At 33.5% G+C, this 20,411-nt stretch overlaps 2 protein-coding genes across 2 annotated transcripts; both read right to left on the minus strand.

Annotated features, from left to right (window-relative positions):
* Positions 1–785: 785 nt before the first annotated feature.
* LOC102618390 (endoglucanase 11) lies at positions 786–4,129 on the minus strand. Its single transcript, XM_006469565.4, has 5 exons — positions 3,700–4,129; positions 3,393–3,605; positions 3,098–3,298; positions 2,599–2,853; positions 786–1,651 (listed from the first exon to the last, which is right to left on the minus strand). Exons 1-5 carry the CDS (start codon positions 3,958–3,960, stop codon positions 995–997), a joined length of 1,587 nt encoding a protein of 528 aa, XP_006469628.1. The 5' UTR covers positions 3,961–4,129; the 3' UTR covers positions 786–994.
* A 12,796-nt stretch (positions 4,130–16,925) lies between these two features.
* Positions 16,926–17,624, minus strand: LOC127900314 (secreted RxLR effector protein 161-like). The gene has a single exon (XM_052434946.1). The coding sequence runs from the start codon at positions 17,622–17,624 to the stop codon at positions 16,926–16,928; it is 699 nt and encodes a 232-aa protein (XP_052290906.1).
* Between the last annotated feature and the right edge of the window lie 2,787 nt (positions 17,625–20,411).

The raw sequence follows: 20,411 nt of genomic DNA on the forward strand, positions 1-20,411 counted from the left end.
AGGAATGCTTGTCAAATCTATGATATTTATTACCTTATTATGTAAGGTAATAAAGTAATAAAGGTCTTCAAGTATATATAGTGCAAGTGCAAGTGCAACAGATAGATTTTAAGTGAGGTAGACAAAGAAAAGAGCTTGTTCCCTGTGTTTATCTAGCAACATTCTGGTAAATGAGAAAAAAAAAGTACAATATGATTCAAACTGCCGATCTTGATCGGGTATTTTGGAATGTTTCAAATGTTGTGATTATAACCCTGTGTTAGGTTTGGTCGAAGAATAAACGGATGAGGTGTATGTGTGAAAATAACTATTTGAGAGCTGTGTGCTTTCTGCTGTCACCTTCTTTGAATGCTTTAAACTCTTGTATGAGCAAAGGCAACCCGTACAAGAGAGAGCCGCTCCATCCAATGCGCTCCTGGAAGTAGGTGTATTTAGAAACCAAATAGGTGTATTTAGTTATTCTCTTCAACTGGTCCTCAAAATGGGTCTTGTAAACAACTATTGTCAAGTCCATAACAAGACGGCCGCTTAACGCATCTTCTTGTATAATTCTCATGTTTGTTCTTTTTCTTTCTTTCTTTATTTATATTTTTTTAAACATGATGATATTATAATTGATCACATCTCCCCAGCTCTGAGAATTAACAACTCCCAGAGAGTACTGGTCTGAACGACTAGACCCCAACAACGGCCCATCTTGTTTAATTACTTTGAAGGCATGCAGCTTTTTCTTTCATTCTACCATACTTTTATTGGTTACTTTAATTTTAGGAACATTACAACGATGCAATGTGTCATCCAATGGTATCTTTGATTCCTTTACAATAACGAAAGCAAGAGAAAAGAAACATGTTAAACTTTATATTTTACTATTATAAACATTAAAAAAAAAAAACAAAACAAACGAAGTGAAGCTACAAATGAGGGCTGGAACACTTAGTTCAGCCCCCCATTAAAAAAAAGGCTCTTAAAAAACGCAATGACTATGTATTCTCTAAGATGAAGCAACCAGGGATGGGTTACTATTCCTTTGTTCCTCTAATTGGGACAATTTGGCAAAAACTCCCACCAATGGTGCCGTATTATATGTGCAGGCCTCAGTCTGCATATAATTATTTCTTTGATCCATGAAATTATCTCGCCAATCGGGTCCTCCAACCAAAGCTCCAACTATAACATTCGGGTTCTGGTCCACCCGGCTGTACCAGTTATCATACCCTTGGGTGCACCCGATGAACCCTTTGTTCTCTCTGTATGACACAATTGAGGCTCCTCTATGGTGCACCCTTGTGGGGTATTTGGGTCCATAACCCACCAAATAGCTCATGTTCATTGGGTTAGAGCCTAATATGTAATCTACTTGGGACTTGGCAAAGCTAAGGATCTCTTGGTGACCGACAATTTCACCATTGCAATTCAGCGGTTGATTTGAGTCAAGCAGCAAGTCAGAGTAGATGGTGAGCAAAAATGCTGCTGTTGAAACATACTGCATGTTGTTCCATGGCCTGATGTATAACAGACCTCCCCGCGTCCGGTCTACATTGCTACCATTGTTCTTGTTAAGGCATGAACAAATATAGTACTCGGCTTTTAGTCGATACTGTTCAAGTATGTATCCATATTGCTTCTTGTGTTGTTCCTTTGCAAGCAACTGTAAAGGAAAAGAAAATTTTTAAGCTTCTATAGGGTCTCTGTCTATAAATAGTAAAGGGAAATCAAGATGTGACAAAAGAATTCATTATTGTGATCATGTAATTATCGATGCCCCATTACTGAAATGGTGGCCCTAGGAGTTTTCTTGGCTTATTGCATGTGCATCATGTGCATTTTATTAACTATTGCAGTCAAAACAAACATCATCCTACCAGATTATCACTACCATAAGAGGAAATTACTGCAGCAAATGAGCCAGCAAATGTGGGTCGCTATTGGAAAAAAGAAAGCTTTTGCCTTTGTGCCTCATCTAACAGACTAATACCCATAAGCCATAAATGAAGGAATTGCATCCATACACTGAGTTTTCTAATGGAACACAAATTTAAACCAGACCCCACATAACAAATCAATCAGTTGATCGGGCCCTGCTATGAGCAGTTCAATCATGAATGATGAGATCTAAATATGGAGCTGCTGGAGTACAAAATAACGTGGTTGTTCAAACAGTAGTTTTGAGATACGTGGCGCTAGTTTTTTTGAAACTTGACCACTTTAAAGCTCTGCCATGAGAAGCATCAGCTTCACATGGTTTTGTTCTCGTAGTCTGGACTAGCTATTGAGAAGCCTCTATCTTTATTCTGCAGTCACGGTCGTACAGTACTTAACCAGCGCTTACTCCATCAACCAATTAACTTTATTCTAAAAAGTGTGACATTGTGGTTATTAAAGATCACATATATTACAATTTCTATTGAATCTAGTGACAAAGTAAAATCCCCTAAAGATTTGAGAGTGTAATCACCAAACAAGTTACAAGTCTCCGAAAAAAGACAAAAGAAAATATGAAAAGCAAAAGGTAGTGGAGAATTGGCACCCATAAGTGATAAGTCCAAGCTAAGTTTGAAAAAAAGAAGGCTAAAAAAAAAAAAAAAAGAACTTTACCTTTGAAGCCATAACTTGAAGGCCAGCATACTTGACATCCCAGCTGAATTCTGTAATAGCCCAGCCAATCCCACCAAAGTTATCAGCATTATTGATAACATACTGTAAGTACTTGTCATTGTCGGTGGCTTTGGAAAGCCACATTGCCCCCCACAACAACTCATCCATGTACCCACTCACCGACGCATAGTAGCTCTTCACCGCTTCCACACTCTCATCATATTTCCCTCTAAATTTGTCACCAAATTCAAACAACTGCAGCACACAATTAAACCCCAGATAGAGTTTACATTAGCAAAGGATCTTTCTAGCTTTTAAAGTAGTAGTGCCATTATAAGTGAACCTACTCACTATAACCAAAATGGTGCCAAATTTAGTATTGCCTCATATAAGTTGTTTTTACTGTACTTAATAGAAACTAATCGAGTTAGTGCAAATTATAGACTAGAATCACACTAAGAGATCTATCAACAACTCAACTAGCAAAATTTTAAAGTACCTGTTGGGCATGGTGCAAGAGTAGGTGTGAGTAATGTGGGTTAGTTTTCTTGAACACAATCGACGCGGCGGCCATCGCCGCAGCCGTCTCTCCGGCGAGATCCGACCCGGGATTGTTCTCATCAATCTTGTAAGCATGTCTTGATGTGGTCATATCCTCCGGGCGTTGCCAGCAGTAGTGGTCAGTATCCCCATCACCCACCTTATCAAAACAAAACGATGTTTTTGAATTAAACCAAAACGCATTAGAGCAATGTTAACGTATGTGAAGTAATTGAGTACAAGTTCCGTAGTACCTCAGCCCATAGCACATTTGGGCTAGTGTGTGCCTTAATGAAGTAATCAGTGCCCCATTTGATTGCCTCGAAAGCATGCTCTAGTTCACCGGCAGCAGCGATCTGTTCACGAAATTCGATGACACCCCATGAAAGCATAGTCACTGTGAAAGCCATTGGCAGGCCAAATTTCACCTGGTCACCAGCATCATAATACCCTCCGACCAAATCAACCTATTAAAAACACGTATATGCATTTAAAAATTACTAATCATATCATATCCCATAATAAACAAAATCTAAACATTGCGATTACAGTTAAACCGACCCCTTGCTCCAAGCCGTCGGTGAGGCCGGAATGGTCCCGCCACGTGACACGTTGGTTGTACGGCAAGCGGCCTGAACGTTGAGCTTCGAAGTAAAGGAGGCTCTTTGACAAGGCGTCAGCATAATCGAAAGCCGTTGCCGTTGCAGCAGCGGAGACATTAATGAAAATGCTTATTAAGATTAGTAAGCAATGCTGCTGCTGCTGCTGTTTTACAAAAGCAAATCTTGGGTTCTTATTATTTTTAATTTGGGGTCCCTTCATCTCCTAAAGAGCTTTGCTTTGCTTTGCTTTGCTTTTTAGGAGTGAAGGGGGGGTAATGAAAGTGAAGCTAAAGTTTCAAGTTTCAGACAGTTTGGTTTTATGTGTTTGATTTGAAATTGAAAATGAAATGTGAGCTGATGACTCACCGGTCCGTAGTCTGTATGATACCATGTGCATGTGACTTTCACGTGAGAACGACGAATTCTTCTCTTTTTCTTTTCTTTTTATCTTGCGAGCGTGATTTGTGCAAGAGTTCACTGCCTCTTTTGAGCCATAAAAGGAGATACGGGCTCTCAACTCAAAGCTCTGGCTCCGGGGCATTTTTGGAATTTTGCGTTTGGTGCTTGAATTTCTTTTTGAATGTGTGATTTTCTATGCTGGATTCTATCGTAACTCTATATCTTATTAATAATTAGTTTGAAAGGAAATAAATTTTGAAAAATTCAGCTTAACAATATCTTTAAAAATTGTTAAAATACAAATATACATTACATATTAATTATGCAATTTTCTTTTCATATAAAGAGTGTTCATGCTTTGACTTTCGAGAAATGTGAACATCCGCAGCAACAGAGACAAGACTGCTCATGTCTAAGATACAAGTTTTAGAATGGGGTCAAATTTATGCAATTTTTTAAACTCTTTACTTCGTGACATGTGTACATACGAGAGAATAGTAGATTGCATAGGAGGTCTAATTAAATAGTAGGGAAATGAAGGGGTGGCCCAAATGCCCATGATTACTCGGAATTAGAGCTTTGGAGGCAGTTGATTGCAGAACTGTATGAGATGCACCGAAATTAGAAAAGAATAATTCATTAGGATATTCATCGTATTTTTTTTTTATAAGTTTCTTTAATTCTTCTTATGGGGATGCGTGTGTGTATATACAGAGAGAGAGAGAAAGAGAGAGAGAGAGAGAGAGAGAGAGATAGAGATTTGTCTCGATTAATGGTAAGGCAGAATTCAATATTTTGTCGTACAGTAAATGATTAAATTTGTAATTATGCACCCATTAGATTGAGGTTAAAAAGTGACTTTTTGTGTATGGTAATAAAATCAATGCCTTATTATCCATTTGATTTTGTCAGATTTCTTTAACAATTCCCATTGAAAATTATTTGACCTCTAGACCATTTAATGGTTATGTCTCCGTGCTGCTATTACTACTACTACTACAGTGTTTGGTATCCAAATATTTTTGTTATTTTTGTTATTTTCTTTAAAATCAATCAATCTCGTCAGTCAAAACTTAAAATTTCACTTCAATTGGCAAATCAATGTTTTTAATCATGGATGATTACACTATATACTCACTGTAATCCAGCTAAAAAGGAAGAAAAATATTTGAATTGTTGCTTGTTAAATTGGATTACAATCATGAACCTTCTGGACCGCAAGGTGAACAAAAGAAGAAATTCATCATTATTTTTTCAATCACACCAATCAAGCTAGTATAAGGCTGGTGATCCCATCCCGTATGGCATATCATATCATAATCATAGTCCCGAATTACTAAAAAGCGATCAAGTAATTATTATACCATATCATGCTGAAATTTGGTAGTTACACAAAATGAAATTTTTTACTCCTTGTGTGCGGTTGTGTGAAATATGTTGACTTGCTTTCGCTCAGATGCTCTAACAAGCATAATTAAATTCTCTCACCCTCCATCTAATGATTGAAATTCTTAGGTCAAATCTAGATATTCTGCCGTTCGTTTATAAATTCTTACAGCATAAATGACAATACATGTATGGTCGAACAATTTTAATACATCAGCATAGTAATACTGTGATGGCATTGTCTAATAAATTAAATTATGTTCATAGGATAATTTAGGATTGCAATAATTGATTAAATAAGTTTTTTTTACTATGCAAAGGAGCGGGGATTGGGTTAACCCGAATTAAGTCAAAACGAACCCAAAATTCATTTTGGGTTCATTTGGGTTAAATTTTTGAACCTAATCGATTTTAAATTTCTAAACCAATCAATTTGTATTCCAATTCAGATTCAATAAGCAATCCAATTAGTTTAACTTGAAAAAACACACACAAAAATAAATAAATAAATAACGTAAACTTAATTGAAAACACATAAACAATAAAATCTAATCCCAAAAATTCCAAATAAACAAAATCAAAATCAAAACACAATGCCTAATCCCCAAAATTCCAAATCAACAAAATCAAGAGAGTAACGGGAGCCAAAATCAAAACTCGCCAACCCACACGTCTTTGATTTTTTCGATTTGGATTTGCTTTTCTGTTTCTTTAATCTTGAAATGTCTTTTAATTCAAACTGAATTTAATTTTTATTTTTCTTTATAAAAATGCTGGTAACCAAACTCGCCCAGCAGTCACACGAAAGCAAGGCTTTATAGCCTGCTGCACACAAGCCCACAACCGTCCGCTGCCTTGCGTTGTTGTCTTCTGCATCCCTAACTTGCCACTGCAATGCAAACCGATCGCCGCTGCCTCCTCGTGGCGTGAATGTCAACATCTAGTTCCAGTTCAAGGCAGCAGGCAAGCTCCATTTTGATACATTTGTGTACTTCAATCTTTACATTTTTGTTTTTCTTGTTTTGTTCTGTTACTATCTCTATTTTTTCACTTTGCCTTTTGTGGTTATTTTTTATTCCCTGCATGATTATATTTGGCTAATGGGAAAATGGAGAAAAGAAAATGAAAATTGAAGTTTTTTGTTTGTTGTAACCAAATCAAATTAAATTTGACTCATTTTAGTTTGATTTTCAGTTTCTAACTTAATTGGGTTAAATTCTCCAAATCAAAACCCAAACTAATTAAAAATATAGCTAGTGTTTGATAAATTGTATTATTATAGTTGTTGTGAAATAGAGAACACGTGTTTGATAAATTTTATTATGAAAATATTATTTTATTATAAAATAACAAAAATAGACATAAATTTAAATTATCTTTTATTTATCATTAAAATTTTATAAAAATAAAAAATAATTATTTTTTTATTAGAATAGAAAAGTTAAAATAAGAATTGTTTGCTTATTTAAATAAGTTACTTTTTAGACTTGGTTTCAAAAACTCCTATTAAAATAAAAAAATTTATAAAATTATTTAATATTATTTTTGTCAAAATTTATAAAATAAATTAACTATAGCGTTTCAATTTTCAAACTTAATATCAAAGGATGCTGAGCGTGATAAGACAGATAATTAAGATCCATTTCGGTCTCCTAATATCAAGGAAACTGTCGGTGCTACCTCCACGTGTAAGAAATTTAACGCATGCAAATCTCCCAGTATTGGCGGTAACTGGCGCCTCAAAAGTAAGAGCAGGTTGGCCGCTCGATTTGGTAGCACCGACTTGTTGTGTGGACCTCGCCTGCCCCCTTTCGCCGACATTCTTGTAAATTTGGGGCTCTAGGTCTAGGAGTCAAATATTTTTCAAACTATCAAATTTTCAAATTTCATGCTTGTTTTGTTTGTGGTAAAATATAAACAAAATTATTTTATTGTCTTGAATTGACCCTTTCTTTTTTAATAAATAAACAGACAACAGAATGACATTATTTAATTTGTTTTTATTGAAAATTTTCATAACTTGGCAATTCTTTTCAAGTTCATCAACGTGTTTTTTGGAGAAATTGATGGCGAATTGGTGGACCAAGTGGCAACACACTGATGCGTGTCACATGAAAATTTTAAGCTGCAGCACTTTTCTGCATTTAAGCTACAGAGCTAATTTGAGCCAACTGAACTATTTTTAGCCGCTTTTTTGAGCCCAACTCACCCAATTTTCATAATTTTCAAGAATATTTTTGGGAAACTTCGAACACCCTCGAATACTAAAAGTATTAAAAACGATCTACATAAATATGGGTTAAATTATTTACTAATTAAAAGCGCAACAATTTAGTAAGAAAAAAGAGAGAAAAGAAATAAGAGACATAATAGTGTAAAGAAAAATGTTATTCAATCTCAAAGTGTATACAAATAAAGAAATGAGCTCTCTTTTTATAGTCATGTAACTATACAAATGAAGTATTAATAAATGGATAAATTATTTTTTAATAGAAAGTAAACATTTCATTAGAGGCCAAACAACCACTAATGCACTATCACAAGAATAGGAGATATAATACCAAAATAGACTCAAATATAATATTTAGGAGAATATAAGACTCAAGTACTGCTCTCTACAAACTTTTCTTTTATACTCAAAATGAGAAGCAGTTTCACAGTTAGGTCTCATGCAATATTGGAGAAAATTTTGTAGGTCTAGCTACCTAACTTAAATTTGTAAGGTGAAATCACAATCCAAACAAACTAAAGGAAAGACATCACAGTAACATAGCACTACAACACAACAAACTCACTAGATTTGAGTTGCGTCCAGTGACATTATTAGAACAACAAAAAACAAAAAACAAAAATAAAAACCTTTTGAATCCATTTAATTTGAATTGGTATTGTCTCCAGCTTAATTATTATGAGGAAATCTCCCCGGTAATTAATCTCGGGCTGTTTCTTTGTGAAAATGTATGTATAACCAAAAGATGATCACACCTAAAATCTAGACTATATGCCGCCCCAAAATGATGTACGAAATAAACCCATGATGAGCTCCTACTGTAGGCTACCAAAAACCTTGAGCACTACCATCAGAACCAAACAAGGACTCCAACATAGGTGTGCCCTCCTAATCAAAATCACAATGTCGGCACCATCAACAGTCATCAGAAACACAGCCTAAAGCAACAGGATCAACCACAAAAAATGAAACCAACCAACATCCAACAACAACAATAGTAAAACAAAACAAACAAAAAAAACATTACAAGAAAGAAAACTACAACAAAAACAAATAGAAAGGATAGGAACATAAAATAAAATAAAACTAAAAAAATAGACACAATACAGTGCCGGCTAGATAGAGAGAGAGTGTGCGAGTTCGCTGACCGGAACCTTCGGAAGCCTTTAGTTTAGGTCAGGAAAAAGGAAGCCATGGATAGATCTAGATGGCTTAGAATTGATTAGCACAATAGAGGTGGTGATTTGTCTTTTAGCATAACTATTTGGTCAAAAAATCACAACAACAAACTGGCAGTAATGATGCTTTACGATTTTGATGATTAGTAACTAGATTGGCTATATGTGATGGTAAAAAACAAAGGCTAGACAGTAAGAAATTGATTGAAATAGGTAGTGGTGACAAATGCGCAGCGAACTGGAATGAATAGGTAGTGGCAACATATTAGGGTTTGCAAACCACTCATTAGGGTTTTTCTCTCTAAATGAGTTCCAGTCAAGAAAATTGATTTGTAAATGGATACATCATTAGTTATAATTTCTACTGGCCTTATATGGGCTAGTGATCACCTTTAGGATGACGAAGGGATAAAGTTAAATGGTTTAATATCTATTTTTTTAGTATCAATTGATTTTCAGAGGAATGTGACAACTTTTACTTCGAAACTTTATAGTTAAGCATGCCGAAGATGGAGAAATTCAATGATGGGTGACTTGTTGGGAAATTACAATAAGCGCCTTAGTCCAACAAATGGTATCAGAGCCTAATCATGTATTTGATAGGTGTGCTAGCGTTGTTTCAATTAGTCAACAATGTGCAAGCGTTGTGGATGGTGGAGGCCGAGTATGCCCAAGTCATAATGACAGAGGCATGAGGGAGGTTCGAGTGTGGCCAAGTTAATTAGTAGAGTGGGTGGCCAAGTCAACCACTGAAGTGGGCCGACATTGTATCAGCTAGCAATTATGTCGAAACATGAGAGCAATAGTGTGTTTGTATCATGAATGATGGAGGTTGAGTGTGGCCAAGTCATAGTGGCAGAGGCTCGTGTGTAGCCAAGTTAACCAGTAAAGTGGGTGGCCAAGTCAACTAGTGAAGTGGGGTAGCAATATATCAACTAATAGTTATGTTGAAACATAGGCATAACATAGATCGAGTCCCAAGATATTGTTGGCTTTATAAGGGCTAGTGCTCTAAGCACCCAATTGATTTTCAGAGCAATACGACAATCGAGTCAGAAGATATTGCCCATGAGGATATTGCTATCTTTATAGGGGCCAATGCTCTTGAGCACCCAATTGATTTTTAGAGGGATATGACAACCTTTACTTTACTTCAAAACTCCATATTAAGTTTGCTGAAAGTGAAGAGTTCACCTTGTATTAGCTAACAATTATGTCGAAACATAGACGCAAGATAGATCGCGTTCCAAAATATCACTAAGAGGGAGATTGTTGGCCTTATGGGGGGTTAGTGCTCTGAGTACCCAATTGATTTTTAGAGGAATATGGCAATCTTTACTTCAAAATTTTCGTAGTTAAGCGTGCTGAAGGTAGAGAAATTTCAATAAGTGCCTTAATTGAAATTTAATAATGGGTGACTGTTAGCCTAAATGGCTACACATAATGTAATTTTGATGATAACAAACATGTGTATTAAGTAATTTAATAAATATTGTATTTCACATTTTCACTAGTTTTTGAAGGGTAATATTTATGCAAGTGAATCAAGTGAAATCAAGCTCAAGACACTCAACGGACAACGGTGAAATCAAGAATAAAGTTTAGAGCTCAACGGACAAATTAGTGCGATAAATTCTTGTAAAGCTGGTATGATTTAATTGATGCATGATTTAACATTTGAGAAGCTCAAGAGATTAATTTAATTAATTACTTTTTATAAACAAAAAGATTTTATTTTTATAAGATAAAGTACCTTGTGGTTTTGAGTAATTTGGACTTAAATGTAAAGTTTTAAAATATTTGATTTTAATAAGTACTAGTATTGAATTTCGGAGTTGGACCTTTTTACAAACATTTGAAATGTTTTGGGTCATACTATCATTTATGAATATTTTAGACTAAAGTAAAAGGTTTTGAGAACTTTGATAAATATAGGTATTATGTTGAAAAGGATCTTTTTGCAAAATAATAATATCTTTGGGGCCATATCATAATATCAAAAAGTTTTGAAAGGATAAGTATTATTAGGAAATTATGAAATGGGACCTATTTGTAAAGTTTTTATAACATCTTGGGTCATAGTATAATTATAGAAAGTTTTGGGTTAAAATATAATTTTAGTGAACAGTATTACTGTAGCAAATTAAAAAATAACGGTAATATCACTGTTCATGAGCGGCTAACCGGATAAATCAAGCGGCTAACCGCTTGGGCACGGGAATTTACCTATAACGGCTAGTTTTCGGGCTTTAACTATAAAAATTCAACTCAAACTTCATTTTAAGAATCAATACAAAGAAAAACAAGATCATATAACATATATTGAGCTTCTATTTCGTAAATCATCATTTGTTGAATCATCATTAAGCTATAATTTGTTTATCCACTCTTAAAGAGAGTTTTATTATTGTGATTTTCATTTCTCATCAAATTGTGAGTGTACAAGTGTGAGAAACACTTGGGGTAAAGAGATTGGGGATATAATCTCTTGTTGTAAAGGTTCATTGACACATTGGAAGTCAATTGTAAACATTTGAAGCTTTAGGAGGTTTGGATAGTGAAATCCTCAAACCAGGTGAGCTTGGAGGCGTGGACATAGGCGTGGATAGCCGAACCATGTAAAAATTCTTGTGTTTGTTTTCTCTTCCCTTACTCTTTTAATATTGTGCTTGATTGAATTTATTGTTTTTGATTTGATTAAGGCAATAGATTAAATTGTTGTGCGAATTGTATTACATAAATTTTAAAATCTCAATTCACCCCCCCCCTCTTGGGTTGCATAACTTGCATTTCAGTGACATGCTTGGAAGTTGCAATAACTACCTCGATCCAATAAGTTCTTATCAGATAGTGAGAGTTTTAGGATATGAAGAGTTGTTTAATAAGAAGATAATGAGTGTGTTTACTTATTAGAGTGAGAGTGGAGAGTGTGGAGTTGTCATACCTTACTATTTACATACTTATTGAAAAGTGAGAGTGAGAATCCGACTCCACACTATCCAACTCCTACCCCTCATGAGAGTGGGAATCCATTCCAACCTATTCTTTTTTTTCCCCTCCCTTTAAATATGATATAATTATATTTATTAAATAAATTTTAAATATAATATATGTATATATTTTTAAATAAAATAACATTACATTTATTTAAAAATAATAATATCATATTTATTTAAATAATAATATTATATTCATATAGAATTAATAATATTACTATTTAATATCTTTATTTGAAAATATAGTAATATTATTATATATAAATATATATCTTATTTTTAATATTATTATCTTTATTTAATATTAATAATAATAAATAGCTTATTCTAAGAAATATTAATTTTCTAATATATCATTTATAATAATGTTTCATTTGTATTGCTCTTATCAATAATTTTTAACCTAGATAATTAAAATTAAAATGAATGAAAAATCTATAATTCACATAATTAAGAATATTAATAATTATTATTAACTTGTAGGATTAAAATTAATAATAAAATAAATAGTTTATTTTAAAATATATTTTTTTATTCACATTAAAATTATAAATTGAAACAATTCATTTTTAATTCAAGACAAAGTAAACACATGAATGAGACTTTATTTTTATTTCACATTTTTCATTTCAGTGTAAGTAAACAATCTATTTCTACTCCCACTTCACACTCCTGATCTCAATATTCTCACTTTTCAGACTTCCCAATCCAATTAAAAAATACTGTCAAAAAGTTAGTTTGATGAACATTCATATAATTATAATTATTTCATTAATGAAGGGTAGTTATCAAATGTTTTTCCAAAACACATTCGCTTTTAATTATATTATTAATATCCAACTCAAACATTAAAATTTATTTAGCAAATATACATACACATCAGATTGAAGATTAAATACTTTTCGGAGCATGCTTTTGACTTGATATCTAAATATAAATGCTTTTTATTTTTTATTTTTTGTGTTTAATTTTCATATCAACACTTATTCATAAAGGGTATGAAATAATATTGCCATTTTAAGGTGCAGATCAATGACAGCTAGATGCTTGGGCTTGGGCTCGGCTACATGGAGACATTTTGAGATCCTATCTCTCTGAGTTAATACTGGTTGGTGTACCAAACGTATATTTTATTATGGATATACCTTCCACATTTATATCCAAATTTTTTAAACTATAACGTAAAGTCTTATAAATCAAAATTCTCATTATTCATCATAAATGTGTCCCTATTTCAAATTTAAATATAATAGTACTATAGGGAAAAGGCCTAAACGTATATAAATTATCTTCCAATTTAAACTGCCGTTTGCGGATTAGTAATTTGAATTCTATTATCAATTTTTTTTTTAAAGATGCATTCGAGCTTTTTAATTTTGTGGTTTTGTTTATTGTCCATTAAAATTTTGAATGATTTTCTATTATATTGAATATAAGATGAAGAACTCTTTCTTTTTTTTTTTTAGTATTTTTTACCTAGTAAGAATGAATAATGGTAGCTTTATTTTAAATTATTTATTTAAGTTTAATTTAAGTTTATATGTGCTTATGCATTTTTTGCACTTTACACAAAAACTTTGTTGTTTTTTTTTTGTTTGTTTGTTTTTTTTTTGCATTTTAAGCATGTATGGCTTCTTGTCTTTTAGTCTTTTGTTGATGATGATGCTTACTTGAATCTACTAATTACGATTTTATCTTATACTTGTTTGATGTTAAGTAGTTTTCTTGAATTACCCAAATCTTTTTGGTAATATGATAGATTGTTCAAAAAGTTTCAAGTAGAAGATATGCTATTCGAAGAACAGAATGAAGAAAGAGTATTGATGGACATAAATTTATCTAATCAAGAGTACATTGGGGAAATGAATGCCGCTAGAGATATGATTGCAAGAGTATTGTGGCATGACCATACACGAGATAATGTGTATGTCAATCTTTATTTGTCATATATTTGAGTTTATGATCTTCTTCTTCTTCTTGTTCTTAAATATCATATAGAAATTTTTTTTTGGTTTCTATGTAGGTGCCGTTCTCTATATTGAAAGGAATAGATGTAGATATTTAGGCATGTTTTAGGTGCCGTTCTCTATATTGAAATGAATAGATGTAGATATTTAGGCATGTTTTAGATGCAAATATTTTGTACTCTTTTGTTCTTTATATTTTGTGTTGTAAACATAATTAGCACAAATGAACTACTTTAATGTCTATAATAAATATAATTGTAGTATGAATTTTTATTTTCCTATATGCTAATTAATTCTATTTAATTATTTTATTTTTCATTTTATTTTTATTTCTTAAACGTAATAAATTATGAGAGGTTTTTTGAAAATTATTATTGCTGTATGAAATTTGATTTCATTTTGATTAAAATTATAATGATAAAAAAATATGTATAAATAAATTGAAGAAAATTATTTTATAAAAAATTCTATATTTTCAAACAAACAATCGAATGCATTTTTACTGTTTTTATTTTTATATATTGTTTTGAAAACAAACTACCAAATAAATTTTCATTTTAAAAAATATCACATCAAAAACATCAATCTCCTTCTCTAAAATAAGAGCAAAAAACACTAGTTAAAAAACAGTATCATACACACCCTTATCTACTTCTAACCACTTTTTTTTCCCCCTTTTTATGAAAATGAATACAAAAAGCTTATTGTCGAGCTACAAGCCAATGGCCCAATAATCACATTTTACCATAGGCATATAATTCCTCTAGCTTATGAAATTATTAGCAAGTAATACAGTGGAATACATTCGATGTGTGTTTGACACGCTGTATTATATTGCATGACATTAATTGTATAGTATTATAGTGTATTTCATTACTGTACATTGTATTAATCTATAATATAGTACTATTCGGACTATATTATTATGTAAAATAATATTTTGCGTTATTGTTTTATATTAAAATTAATAAATATAATTTAAATATTATTATTAGATATACTTAATTAATTATATAATCTTTTAATTAAAAGAATAATTTTTGCCATCGATGATAGCCAACCACCGCCGGCCTTCGTGTGCAGTCTTCGGCCATTGTATTCTGGTATCTTTTAAATGAAATTTTTAGATCATTGGAATCTTTATCGTTGAAACTATACAATGGTATAAATACCATTGAAAGTAAGCTTTATTCGTTGTAGATCTATGGTCAAATTTATGTAATCTAAGACTTTGATTGTAAATTTATGGTGAACAAAACCTCCTTTATCATTAATGGTTGTACTACTGTATAAATTCGGCAATAAATATTTCGATGATACCACATTTTAATTCAAATTACATCTGTCACCAGAGTTAGCAACGGCGGATGGCAGTGGTTGGCAGAAGCACCGTTAGTCCTTTGTCAATGGTAACACTATTCTAGTAAGTTTTTATTTGTTGATGGAATATTGTCACTATTTAATTAATTTGTTAATTGTTGTATATTAAAAATAAATAAATCTAATGCAAACTGGGGTTCAAGTTTTGTCAAACGCGCAAAAGCTGCATTATGGTCTATAATGTAGCTTTTTAATTTAAACAAACATGAGATATATTATATTGATTCATGCAATGTTGTCTAATCCGATGTACCAAACATAACCTCAAGTAAAAGTGATTGACACTTCTCACTCGTTACTTCTCGACACTTGAGTATAGCGATTAATTCTTTGGCTAATTTGAGATACAGCCACATAGGTCACTCTTGGAGAAATTTCATAAAAATTTTCTCGAAGATGCTTAAATATTCGGGCATGCACAAAAAGATTGTGGCCGGACGGGACGGACGATTATTTTAATTTGTATTGAATCTCACTCTCATTAAAATTGCATGACACAAACGAGAGGCCTCTTCGTATTCAAACCAAATAACAATATCCTTATTGCATATATTTGCAGCAGTGTTTTTCAGTTTATTCTGTTGTGTGATCATGGTCGGCGGTCGAGACGGCGAGCCCTTTCTTGAATCGATTGCAGGATGGACCGCAAATTACTGTGCCTCAGCAATAACTAGTGATCACAGTAGTTTTAGAGTTCCAGTTGGTGGTGTCAGTATCAAATATTTCAAAAAGGTATGTGAAATTAATTAATTATCCAAACACACTTTTGTCATCCCCTAAATCTTCATAACATCCAGATTAAATTACTGAGAAATACGAAAGCGAAAGCGTACCTGAATCCATGGTGATTCGTAGTAATTCTTGAGTGTAGGAGATGGACTTCCAATCTTCTCTTTTCTCTTGAGTTTAGAATTCTCTTTGAGAGGATTAGAGAATTGCAGAGGATGATGAGAGATTGGGGACCATAACCCCTTTTATATAAATATCGTGACCGTTGGTTTTCTTTAAAAAACCCAATAGTCACGTTATTTATGATAATAATTATCACTTTAGCCTCTCATTAAAGTGATGATTAAATTCTGATATCTATGCATTTAATCCACAATAATTATACCCTTAACCATTTAATTAACTTCAAATAGATCACTTAATTCTTGGCTTATTAAATAATAGCACACACATTGTATTTATTTCATGTGTGGCCCCAAATATATTAGATTAATATAAAATTAATCTAACAATCTCCCACTGGGCCACAAGTGAAAATTGAAATGTGTTTAACTTAATGAGCTCATAAAATTGCTATTATGTCCTTAGAGTATATCTGAACAATCTAGTTTAATAACCACATCGGTATAGGATCATAGCGGTCTTTGTTACATTAATTGTAACTCAACCATCCATGGTCAGTTACATATATCAATATAGTTACATGACATAGATCAATTGTGGATGCATAGCATGGAAATTACATGCAATTTGATCTAAATATGTCTATTCCCAACTGGTCCTAATTTAGTTTATTGAGATCTAAACTTAAGTTAGTACAACAGAGTGTAAGGAACTGAAATACTTTATTTCTGCAGAAAATAATCCGAATAATATAATCAAAATCTAAAAGTCACACTTAGTAATTATACAAACTCCCACTAAATCTGAATATCCTCAAGTAAAATCATACCCATACGAGCAGTGTGCTCATGAAAGACTTTAGGTGGTAATCCTTTAGTGAGCGGATCCGCTATCATGGAGTTTGTCCCAATGTGCTCTATGGATATTTGTCCACTTTGCACTCTTTCCTTCACAACAAGGAACTTGATGTCAATGTGTTTTGACTTTGTAGAGCTCCTGTTGTTGTTGAAATATAAAACTGTTGACTTATTGTCACAAAATATATCGAGCGGTCTTTCTACACCCTCTAGAATGCGCAGCCCAGTGACAAAATTACGCAGCCATATTCCTTGATTGGATGCCTCATAACATGCTACAAACTCTGCTGCCATAGTCGATGAAGCTACAAGTGTCTGCTTGGCAGATCTCCAAGAAATTGCTCCACCAGCCAACAAGTAAATATAGCCTGATGTGGATCTTCTGCAGTCTTGGCATCCAGCAAAATCAGAGTCGGAATACCCAATGATCTCTAACTGATCCGACCTCCTATATGTGAGCATGTACTCCTTTGTTCTCTGTAAGTACCTCATAACCCGTTTGGCTGCTTTCCAATGATCCATCCCGGGATTGCTCAAATATCTGCCCAACATGCCAACTATGAACGCAATATCTGGACGCGTACATACTTGAGCATACATAAGACTCCATATAGCTGAAGAATAAGGAATCTTCTCCATTTCCTAGATTTCAAGATTGGTCTTAGGGCATTGACTAAGGCTGAATTTATCTCCTTTGGCAACAGGGGTGTCACCTGGTTTACTGTTTTGCATGCTAAACCTCTTCAAAACTTTATCGATATAGTTCCTTTGTGACAATCCCAGAATACCCCGAGAACGACCTCGATGTGTCTTGATTCCTAAAACAAAGGAGGCATCACCAAGATCTTTCATCTCAAAATGTTTTGATAGAAAACTCTTGGTATCGTGTAGTATGGCTATATTATTTGTGGCAAGCAATATGTCATCAACGTATAAAACCAGGAATATATGTTTACTCCCACCGAACTTGTGATACACACATTCATTAATAACATTTGCCTCAAAACCATATGAGATAATTATTTGATGAAACTTAAAGTACCACTGACTAGAAGCTTGTTTGAGCCCATAGATGGATTTGGTTAGTTTACAAACCATTTTCGTTGGGTCTCCTAACACAAAATTTTCTGGTTGCACCATATAAATTGTTTCCTCAATGTCACCATTAAGGAAAGCAGTCTGAACATCCATCTGATGTAACTCAAGATCAAAATGTACAACAAATGCCATAATTGTCCTAAAAGAGTCTTTCGTAGAAATTGGAGAGAAAGTCTCTTTATAGTCAATTTATTCCTTTTGAGTAAAGCCTTTAGCTACAAGACGTGCTTTATACCTTTCCACATTACCATTTGAATCCCTTTTGGTTTTAAATATCTATTTACAACCAATGGGCTTCGCACCGGAAGGTAATGAAATGAGTTCCCAAACTTTATTGTCTTGCATTGACTTGTACTCTTCATTCATAGCTTCAATCCATTTATGAGAATTGGAGCTTTGCATGGCTTGATGAAAGTTGATTGGGTCATCTTCCATCACTCCAGTTTCATTCTCATATTCCTGAAGAAATACTTTATAATAATCTGGAATAGCATTTCTCATTTCTCTTGTGGATCGTCTTAATTGCACAGGCTCTTGAGGTTGTTGAGTTTGTTCCTCAGGAATAATCATCTCATGTTGATGTTGGGGTTAAACAACATTGTCATATGGTTGAGGATCCGAATTTACTTTATGATCAATGACATGTATTAAAACTTGTACATTGTCAAAAGCAACAGTGGATCCCTCTTCCTCTTCAAAGACAATGTTTATTACTAGATTTCTCCCCTCAAACTCAACATCCTCAAAGAATGTAGCAGTTCCCGTCTCAAAAATCGACCTTGTACTGGGATCATAAAACTTAAAACCCCTTGATCGCTCTGCATAGCCAACAAAGTAGTTGCTTACAGTTTTGGAATCAAATTTCCTTTTATGAGGTCTATAAGGCCTCGCTTCAGCTGGACATCCCCAAATATGTAAATGGTTTAGACTAGGCTTTCGACCCGTCCAAAGCTCATAAGGTGTTTTAGCAGCCGCTTTAGTTGGCACTCGATTTAGGATATATGCTGTTGTTTTGAGTGCTTCACCCCAGAGTGATTCTGGTAAAGTAGAATGACTGATCATACTTCTTACCATATCCTTAAGAGTGCGGTTTCGTCTCTCAGATATACCATTCATGATAGGCGATCCTGGCATAGTATATTGAGGGACAATTCCACATTCCTCTAGGTGTTTAGCAAACGGTTCTGGACGTTGTTCTCCTGAACCATCATATCTACCGTAGTATTCACCACCACGGTTAGACCTGACATGTTTAATCCTTTTGTTGAGTTGTAACTCAACTTCGGCTTTAAAGGTTTTGAACACATCCAAAGACTATGATTTTTCATGAATCAGGAATATATAGCCATATCTTGAATAGTCGTCTATGAATATAATGAAATATTGTTGACCATTCCAAGTAGCTGTAGGGAATGATCCATAGATATCTGTATGAATTAATTCTAAGACGTCTGATATTCAGTAGGCTCCTAATTTCTTACTGTTGGTTTGTTTTCCCTTGATACACTCAATATAACATCAAGGTCTGTAAAATCAAGAGATCCTAAAATCTCATCAAACACTAATCGCTTAATTCTAGCTTTAGAGATGTGACCTAAGCGTTTGTGCCATAATGAGGCCGAATTTTCTTTCTCTAATTTACGCTTTGTACCTCTGGAACTAAAATGCAGGTTTTCATTATAACTTAAAACAGTTTCTAGCAAATATAGATTATCATAAGCATTAAGCAAACCGGTTCCAATAACATTAGAATTGATAGATAAACTAAATTGTCTGTTTACAAATGAACAAGAATAACCAGATTTGTCCAAAACAGAAACTGAAATCAAATTCCGTCTAAAAGACGGAACAACAAAAGTATTTAACAAATCCAAATAACAACCAGTTTTCATAAGTAATCTAAAATGCCCAATTGCTTCAACTTCTACCGTCTTGCCATCTCCTACATAAATGCATCTTTCAGCATCACTTGGCGACCGGTAGCTCAGGCAACCCTGCAGTGAAACATAAATGTGAGTAGTAGCACCCGAATCTATCCACCATGTGTTTCTTGGTACTGAAGCTAAATTAGTTTCAGAACAAACCAAAGTAAGAAATGTACCTTTCTTTACGCGCCATGCATGATATTTTTTACATTCCTTCTTCATATGTCTAAGCTTGCCGTAGAAGAAACAACAATGCTCGGCCTTTGGTTTCTTTGGCTCTGGACCCTTAGAAGCAGCAACTTCACCCTTTTTCTTTCTTTTGCCCTTATTTTTAAAAGTGCTTACTATATGTGCATATTCAGATTTCTCTTGCTTCAGTCTCTCTTCCTCTTGCACACAAAAG

The sequence above is a fragment of the Citrus sinensis genome, chromosome 2 (assembly GCF_022201045.2).
Source record: "Citrus sinensis cultivar Valencia sweet orange chromosome 2, DVS_A1.0, whole genome shotgun sequence".
In the NCBI taxonomy this organism is placed as follows: domain Eukaryota; kingdom Viridiplantae; phylum Streptophyta; class Magnoliopsida; order Sapindales; family Rutaceae; genus Citrus; species Citrus sinensis.

What these genes read in the sequence shown, in the direction of transcription:
- LOC102618390 (XM_006469565.4), bottom strand. Translation starts at nt 3,960, where the DNA reads ATGAAGGGACCCCAAATTAAAAATAATAAGAACCCAAGATTTGCTTTT. An exon ending in CCGACGGCTTGGAGCAAGGG is followed by an intron (nt 3,606 to 3,699) that starts GTCGGTTTAACT and finishes TGTTTTTAATAG; the next exon opens with GTTGATTTGGTCGGAGGGTA. An exon ending in TTCAAGTTATGGCTTCAAAG is followed by an intron (nt 1,652 to 2,598) that starts GTAAAGTTCTTT and finishes TTTCCTTTACAG; the next exon opens with TTGCTTGCAAAGGAACAACA.
- LOC127900314 (XM_052434946.1), bottom strand. Translation starts at nt 17,624, where the DNA reads ATGGAGAAGATTCCTTATTCTTCAGCTATATGGAGTCTTATGTATGCT.